Source organism: Glycine max, chromosome 3 (genome assembly GCF_000004515.6).
Source record: "Glycine max cultivar Williams 82 chromosome 3, Glycine_max_v4.0, whole genome shotgun sequence".
Classification (NCBI taxonomy): Eukaryota; Viridiplantae; Streptophyta; class Magnoliopsida; order Fabales; family Fabaceae; genus Glycine; species Glycine max.
Window position 1 is genome coordinate 20,315,658 of NC_016090.4, and position 9,379 is coordinate 20,325,036.

At 40.1% G+C, this 9,379-nt stretch overlaps 1 protein-coding gene across 1 annotated transcript; it reads left to right on the forward strand.

Moving 5' to 3' along the window:
* Positions 1–548: 548 nt before the first annotated feature.
* On the forward strand, positions 549–896 carry LOC100801503 (uncharacterized). Its single transcript, XM_006577466.1, has one exon. It carries the CDS (start codon positions 549–551, stop codon positions 894–896), a length of 348 nt encoding a protein of 115 aa, XP_006577529.1.
* Positions 897–9,379: the final 8,483 nt, after the last annotated feature.

A 9,379-nucleotide genomic window follows, 5' to 3' on the forward strand; every position in this document is an offset into this window, starting at 1 on the left:
GAAGTAATAAGGTTGCATGGAATTCCTTCCAGTATTGTATCACACAGAGACCCGAGGTTTACCACGCGATTTTGGACAAGTCTGCATGAAGCATTGGGGACAAAGCTGAAGCTCAGTTCAGCTTATCATCCTCAAACAGGTGGTCAGACTGAACGAACCATTCAGACTTTAGAAGATCTACTTTGGGCGTGTATTATAGAGCAACAAGGCAGTTGGATGGAATGTTTTCCATTGATTGAATTTACTTACAACAACAGCTACCAAGCCAGCATTGGTATGGCTCCTTTTGAAGCTCTATACGGACGAAAGTGCAAAACTCCTATTTGTTGGTACGATGATGGGGAAGCAGTACTCCTTGGGCCTGAAATGCTACAACAGATTACCGAACAAGTGAAATTGATTCGAGAGAAAATAAAAGCATCTTAGGATAGGCAGAAGAGCTATTATGACAGAAGGAGGAAGCCATTAGATTTTCAGGAAGGAAAACATGTGTTTTTGAAGGTTTCTCCTGTAACTGGAGAGGGAGAGCTCTCAAATCTAGGAAGTTGATGCCCAAGTACCTAGGTCCGTATCAAATTTTGAAGAAGGTTGGGCCTGTAGCTTATCAAATCGCTTTACCCCCGAGTTTATCGAATTTGCATCCTGTATTTCATGTCTCTCAATTGAGACGATACAACCTGGATCCATCACATGTACTTGCACTGGACGAAGTACAAGTGAAGGATAACCTCACCTATAAAGCACAACCTCAAAAGATTACTGATCGAAGAATGAAGTCGCTGAGAGGAAAGGAGATCGCGTTGGTGAAAGTGCAGTGGGGGCCCGACGAGGGTGATTCAACCTGGGAGTTAGAGGATAGGGTGAGAGAATTGTACCCAAGTTTGTTCCTAGAGTAGTTAATTTCGGAGACGAAATTCCTTAAAGGGTGGGAGTATTGTGACATCCTGGAAATTTCTACCCGAAATTTTGTAAACGACACATTTTGAATAATTATATATATAAGTATTATTCAGTGTATATATATATATATATATATATATATATATATATATATATATATATACTCCTGGTAAAAGTATGTACATTGGGGGAAAGATACGCTGGTTAGGCTAATTAACGAAGAGAAATCCATAATTGGACAATTATAGAATAATTCTCAATTAATTAGTCTAAAAATTATCGTTTTGCGTGAAACTAAAAATTTGACAAAACCAACCTCTGAACCACGCTCAGGGTTTCATTCTAAGCATTTTGATATACATATTGCCTACTTTCGAAAACAGGTCCCGACATGTGCAGAGAAACGCGAGGGACTGGAACCAGAGAAATGACACGTAAACCGGGGTAGGATTTTAACATTCAAAAAGTCAAATTTTTCTCTCCTTGTGGCTGAGTATGAGTCACATCAAGAGAAAAAGTGGGCCCCTTTTTGCTCCACTCAAAAGGAGACATGTGGCATAGCTTTTAGGAAAAGGAAAGAGGAAGTCTTTTTAAAATAAAAAGCCACGTTCTCTCTCTCTTGACTCAGCAGAGAAAATTCAGAAGCTCTTCTCATCTCCCACGTTGCTTTTCTTCTCCCTTTCTCCTCCACCATTGTTGCCCATCAAAGCCCCAAACTTTGCTCACCATTTCTACTCCAAATTGCAAAAGGAAGCCATTTTCGGAGTCGTGAAGCATACCTCTACGTTGTGGGACTTCAAATTTCAGGTTTGGGTTGACTTCTTCTCACATGAATTTCGTGGGTATTGGGTTTTTGGGAGATATGATGGGTAGTTCTACTAGGTTTATGCCTTATGGTAGTTATTTGTGAAGGAATTTGTTGAAAGCATGCTAAACTTGACATGTTTGATGTGAGCCAAATTAACCCATTCTGTTTTAGGGTTTTATAATGATGTTTTGTGATGCTTGTGTGCTGAAATTTTTGGTAGAAAACTGGTAGAGATGATGGGGAGAGTTAACCTAGGGTTAAATGTGGGAATGGTAGTGATGTGAGTGGAAAAGTGTAAGGTTTTGAGGGTTTGAAAAGCTAAATTTGGGGTTAGTGGTAATTGGAGGCTAAAGTGAGTTAATCCTAGTTTAAAATGTCATTTAGGACTTGTGGGAAAGCTTGGGCAGAGCAAATGAGAAAAAAATGAGTGACAAAGGTGAAAGCAAGAGCCATTTCTAGGGTAAATTGGGTGTTGAGGGGTACCCCATAATCCAACAAGCTTGAAGTGAGAAAGCGTGGAAGAGTCAGTCTTCCTACTTTTTTTTGTTGACCACAAAGTGGTACCTGGAGATATGTCGCGGGGGTCAGGAGACCTTGGGGACGTCATGTGGGGTGCTATTGCCCAATACCAAGCTTGACCAATCCCGACCCAACCCGAGCATAGTCAGTCAGTGAGAACCTGTGACGTACCTAAACAGGCGAGCTCCTGGCAGTCAACCAATAAAAGAACAAAGACCACAAAGCAAGGAGGCTTGTGTGGCGGCTGGCCAGCTATGAATCTTGAGTGATATCTGGAATTTGGCCTCTAGTAATCGATTACCAAGGGTGTGATCGATTACAAGGCTTAAAAATGGAGACAAGAAGTTAAGATGGCCTCTGGGAATCGATTACCAAGGGTGTGTAATCGATTACAAGGCTTAAAAATGGAGACATGAAGTTAAGATGGCCTCTAGTAATCGATTACCAAGGGGTGTAATCGATTACAAGGCTAAGAAATGGAGACAGGATGTTGAGGTGGCCTCTGGTAATCGATTACCAATGTTGTGTAATCGATTACACAGAGTAACAGGACACTGGTAATCGATTACCAGTCATGTGTAATCGATTACACAGTGTAAATTGCAGGTTTCCATGTGCTGAAGCTGTGTAACTCGAGTTTGGGCACTGGTAATCGATTACATACTTTGGTAATCGATTACCAGAGAAAAAAAACCCTTGAGACATACCTTTTAACTACATGTAGCGGTTATGGGACACATTGTATTGTTACCCATAGTTAGATTTCTCGTGAAAGAGTCTACCCCATTTCTTTTATTTCTTGTAGATCGCGATGGCAGCGCAATTAATCCATGATCACGTGGAGATGGAGTGCCTAGAGGGAGTTTGGGAGACCCTCGAAGGCAATGAGAGGTGCCAATTCCGTGGCACGATTCGACTCACTGCCACTTCATTGGTACATCCAGAGGAACCCGCACGCACGCTTCAGCGGACTGTGGAGTGGATACTACCTACACCTACTCCATATCGACTAGTGGAGCCAGTTCAAGTGATAGAGGTGTCATACTCTGAAGAAGACCCTGAGGAAGACCCAGAGGAGTTACCTCCTGAGCCTGTTGTGGATGCTCTTGACTTTCCAGAGGATGATGAGAACCCACTCCCTGATGTGGATTCTCTAGCAGTCTGAACTAGATACACCCACCCACAAAAAGTATGTAAACCTAGTCTAATGAGTCGTCTGCTATGATGAAGAGTCTTCACTATTCGTTGTCCCTCTAGGGCCGCTCTCCTCTGTAGAGTCTGCCTCAGATGCTGACATGATATCCTCTGGAGAATCCACATCAGGGAGTGCATCTTCATCATCCTCTGGAAAGTCAAGAGCATCCACAATAGGCTCAGGAGGTAACTCCTCTGGGTCCTCTTCAGGGTCTTCTTCAGAGGATGACACCTCTATCACTTGAACTGGCTCCACTAGTCGATATGGAGTAGGTGTAGGTAGTATCCACTCCACAGGCTGCTGAAGCGTGCGTGCGGGTTCCTCCGGATGTACTAATGAAGTAGCAGTGAGTCGAATCTTGCCACAGAATCGGCACCTCTCATTGCCTTCGAGGGTCTCCCAAACTCCCTCTAGGCACTCCATCACCACGCGATCATGGATTAACTGTGTTGCCATCGCGATCTACAAGAAATAAAAGAAAGATGGTAGACTCTTTCACAAAAAATCTAACTACAGACAACAATACAATGCGTCCCATAACGGCTACGCGTAGTCAAAATATCCTTCTCAAGGGATTTCCACTCTGGTAATCGATTACCAAAGTATGTAATCGATTACCAGTGCCCAAACTCGAGTTACACAGCTTCTGCACATGGAAACCTACAAATTACACTGTGTAATCGATTACACCTAAATGGTAATCGATTACCTGTGTCCTATCTCCCTGTGTAATCGATTACACCCAACTGGTAATCGATTACTAGTGCCCTGTTACTCTGTGTAATCGATTACACACGATTGGTAATCGATTACCAGAGACCATTTTTACATCCTGTCTCCATTTTTAAGCCTTGTAATCGATTACACCCCCCTGGTAATCGATTACCAGAGGCCATATTAACATCCTTCCTCCATTTTTAAGCGTTGTAATCGATTACACACCCTTGGTAATCGATTACCAGAGGCCATATTCCAGATACCACTCAAGATTCATAGCTGGCCAGCCGCCACACAAGCCTCCTTGCTTTGTGGACTTTGTTCATTTATTGGTTGACTGCCAGGAGCTCGCCTGTTTAGGTACGTCACAGGTTCTCACTGACTGACTATGCCCGGGTTGGGTCAGGATTGGTCAAGCTTGGTTTTGGACAATAGCACCCCACCTGACGTCCCCAAGGTCTCCTGACCCCCGCGACATATCTCCAGGTACAACCTCTGTGGTCAACAAACAAAAGTAGGAAGACTGACTCTTCCACGCTTTCTCACTTCAAGCTTGTTGGATTATGGGGTACCCGTCATATGTGGTACAAGGTGGTGATCGGGCGATGGCGCAAATCAACTATCCCACTTTCACAAATCAAACATGAACCCACCATCCCCAGTTGCCCACCTTCAACTGAGCTCATGTACTCCCACGTAGCCCTTATCCTCGTTCCTCTCAGCACCGGGTCCCCATCAACCCCTCCAAGCTTCCACAATATCCAAGCAATTCAATTTCCAAACCTCACGAACTACCCTAAACCAAGAAAACAGGGCAGAGGTAGAAAACTCTGCCCAAAACAAATTCACATATTACAGCTTTCCTTACTCAAATACCCCAGTAACATTCTCTTCATTCTGATTCGTTAACCGTTGGATCGACTTGAAAATATTACTGGAGGTTGCTAGTACAGAAGTCTACATTTTGACCGTTGGGATCTGCTAGTAAATTTCTAGAACCCAATATGTACTACCTTTCCCATAACCAGCAATGCACAAACATTTTCTGCACATGAACAAAAATTCTGCTGCACAAATTTGACAGCAATTTTCTGCATAATAGGGCAGATTTCGAAATCCATCTTGCCCACATCCAATTTTGCACAAATTGGATCCTACAAGTCCTAAATCATGTATAAATCATATTTAAATCAAAAACAAGCTTCAGACCAAGGCAATTCAAAATCTAGGTACCTAAAACCCATCAATTTAGTGGATTTTCAAGGTTTGAGAAGTGAAAATGAGAATGGGATAATTTTGGAGTAAACTCTCATCTCAAACAAGTCTATAACATTAATTTAAACTTGCTCAAACTGGTTTTAAGGCGAAAACTCCACCAATTCAAGATTTGACCCCTCAACACCCAATTTACCCTAGAAATGACTCTTGCTTTCACATTTGTCACTCATTTTTCTCATTTGCTCTGCCCAAGTTTTTCTACAAGTCCTAATTGACATTTTAAACTAGGATCACCTCACTTTAGACTCCAATTTACACTAACCCCAAATTTAGCTTCTCTAACCCTCAGAATCTCACACTTTTCTATCTACAACATTGTCATTCTCACATTTAGCCCTAAATTAACTTTCCCCATCATCTCTACCAGTTTTCCATCAACAATCTCAGCACACAAACATCAAAAAGCATCATCATAAAACCCTAAAACAGAATGGGTAAATTTGACTCACATCAAACATCTCAAGTTTAGCATGCTTTCAACAAATTTCTTCACAAATAACTACCATAAGGCATTAACCTAGTAAAACTACCCATCATATCTCCCAAAAACCCAATACCCACGAAATTCATGTGAGAAGAAGTCTACCCAAACCTGAAATTCGAAGTCCCACAACGTAGAGGTGCGCTTCACGACTCTGAAAATGGCTTCCTTTTGCAATTTGGAGTAGAAATGGTGAGCAAAGTTTTGAGCTTTAATGGAGGCTTCAATGGAGAGGAAGAAGAAGAGAAAAGCAACGTGGGAGTGAGAAGAAGAGCTTCTGAATTTTCTGTTGAAGGAAGAGAGAGAATGTGGCTTTTTAAGAAAAATGATTTTCTTTTTCCTATATTTTTTTTCTTCTCATAAAGCACTTGCCACTTATCCCATTTTGAGTGGAACAAAAAGGGGCCAACCTCTTCCCTTTGAGGTGACTTCATACTCAGCCACAAGGAGAGAAAAGTTTGACCTTTTGAATGCTTAAATCATTCCTCGGTTTGCGTTCCGCTTCTCGGGTTTCAATTCCTCGCGTTTCTTTGCACCCGTCGGGGCCCGTTTTTGAAAGTAGGCAATATATATATATATATCAAAACGCTCAGAATGAAACCCTGAGCGTGGTTCAGAGGTTGGTTTTTTTAAATTTTTAGTTGCATGTAAAATGATAATTTTTAGACTAATTAATTGAGAATTAATCTATAATTGTCCAGTTATGGATTTCTCTTCCTTAATTAGCCTAACCCGCGTATCTTTCCCCCAATGTACATACTTCTACCAGGAATATATATATATATATATATATATATATACACACACACACTGAATAATACTTATATATATATAATTATTCAAAATATATCGTTTACAAAATTTCGGGTAGAAATTTCCAGGATGTCACAGTTCAGGTGTTGGATCTCAATAAGCATGCACAGGGGCAATCACAGGAGCATGACATTTTAATTTGTGCATTTTGAACAATTTAGTTTATTTCAGTTATTTTATGATTTATGTTCAATCATTTAACTTTTAGTCTTTATGTTTCAGTTATTTAAATTTCAGTTGTAGTGTAGTTGTTTGACTGCTTGTACAAAAAGCTTGTTTGAACAGTGAACTGATTGAAAATGTTATGCAATGGATTGTTTTGCATGAAATGAGTTTTTGGGAATGAATTGATTGAGAAAATGTATGAATTGAGTGGATTGGAATGATTAGATGTTTGTTTTGATCAAGCTTGCAGCCATTAGAAAAGAATGAGCATGTGATTGGAAGTATGACTGAAAAAGTTAGTCAGTTTGTCAGATTGATTGTGAAGGAATGCATTGGTCGTATCCTGGTGAGAGTGTGATCCTTAAATTTTGAGAGAAATGACTATCATTTAGTACTGATTTTTGCATGAATCTCTGAAGTATGGACTAAATGCATGAAATTGAGGATGATGAAGGCCATGTTTGATTGTGATAGCCACTTAACCAAAAAGTTGATCACGTGCTTGAATGATTTATCCCTTGCACCCAGTTTAAGCTGAATGAATTATTGATTGATTGAAGCCTGAGCCTATACAATGTTATCTCCTGCTATCTTGTCTTAAGTTGTAGGAGAGCATCATCCACGGGAAGCATGGTTCAAAGCAAATTTGTCTCAAATTTGGGGGAGTAATTATCAAGGTAATTTTGTTCCAAATTTGGGGGAGACACTGGGTAAGAATTGAAATGGTCAAAGTAAATAGCATACACACACTATTTCTATATATACACATAATTTTTCTGTATATACGTGTTCAAAAAAATGTAAGTACAAATGAAATTAATAAGTGTGTATGTTGCAAAGTAATGAAATGAAGTTGAGTGCCTAAATAAAAGGCAAGTATGGGGTAAGAATGAATGAAAAAGTGAAGGTTTATCTATGGATGAATGCTCTCCTAGAACCTAAGCTTTTGAATCCTAGAAAAACCATGATTTGTTGGCAGCCTAACCCCATTACAAGCCTAGAAAGTCCTTCGGATTCAATTTGTGTGTTTATTTCTGTATGATATGAGATGAAATGCAAAGGTTGGGACTTGTGTTAGTTGTTTATGATGGAATGAGCCTAAACACTTGAGCTTGAGTGAAACAATGACTGTGAGGTTTTGGTTGATGATCCTTCCTTGATTTCTGCCATCCTTACTAGCTTATTTCAGTTGTGACTCTAATGCATGTGTTCCTATCTTTGAAAAGCTGCATATTTGTGAAAAGCAATTGATTGAAGCATTCCATGATATTCAATTCATATGGTTGAATTTCTCTGTGAAGCAAACACCATTTTTGAGTGACCACTGTAGTTTGTCACTTGAGGATAAGTGAACTGTTCTTTCTTTGCTTGAGGACAAGCAAAACTGTAAATTTTGGGGAGTTTGTTAGTCGTCTTATACGACTAACTTTTGTATAGAAAACATTTTCCAAAACTTGTATAGTTCCCCAATTTATGGTTATTTTGTAGCAGTTTGTAATTAAATCTTGTTTTATTGTTAAAGCTGTCTCTAGAATATTTCTATTAGATTTAATGATGCAATCCGTGCAATTTCAGGTTAAAAAGAGGCTAAGTCATGATGTGCTAAAAGTGACAGTTGAGCTCAGCTCATCAGTTGGGCTAAGCGTGCATCCATCGCTAAGCGTAGCTTCAGTGTGCTTAGCGCAACAGAAGAATATGGCAGAGCATCAATATGAAGGCCCCGCACTAAGCGCGAGATCAGTGCACTAAGTGCAGCAGTTGTCTTCAGCCAGGCTTAGCGCATGACTGGCGCTAAGCTCAAATCCACTTACTCGCGCTAAGCACGAGGGTGGCGCTAAGCACAATGTTGCGAATTCAGAACCTATTTAAAGCCTGTCTTCTGTAGAATTAGGGTAAAAGGGAGAAAAGACAACTTTTGCAGAGAATTCCAGAGCACACCATAGTGCCTATTTCGGGAAAAGAGCTCTGGAGGTACCAAGAGGAGCAGCTTTTGCAGAGAGACCTAGGTTTTGTAATTAGAGAGAGATTAGTGAGTTTCAAAGTGATTGTGAGATGCTAAGAAGAGGAGGAGGGATCCCCCTTCTTGTGTAAGGAGCGGTTATTCTCTACTCTTAATCTCATTATTGTTAGGGTTTTTCTATAATGGCTAGCTAAACACCTTTGTTGGGGATTTCTAAAGAATAGCTGATGTAATTCCTTTAATATCTAATTGGTTGTGTTTATTGTGTTCAATGCTTCTTTTAGTGCTTAAATTTTATATGCTCTTGGTCTGATCACCCATTTGTGTGCATAGTTAGGTGACTTTAGCATTGGGAAATGTATTGTTGCCTTAGAACTTGATTGAAGCAAGATTGAAACTTAGTCTTAAATGAGGGATCTGCAGATTAAGTTTTGGTTTCAAATATGTTGTTACAATAATGTTGTTTGGTCTAAGCCTAGTCTTAAATGAGGGATCTACGGACGAAGCTTAGGTTAAATTAGTCTAAACTTTTGTAAGCTATTT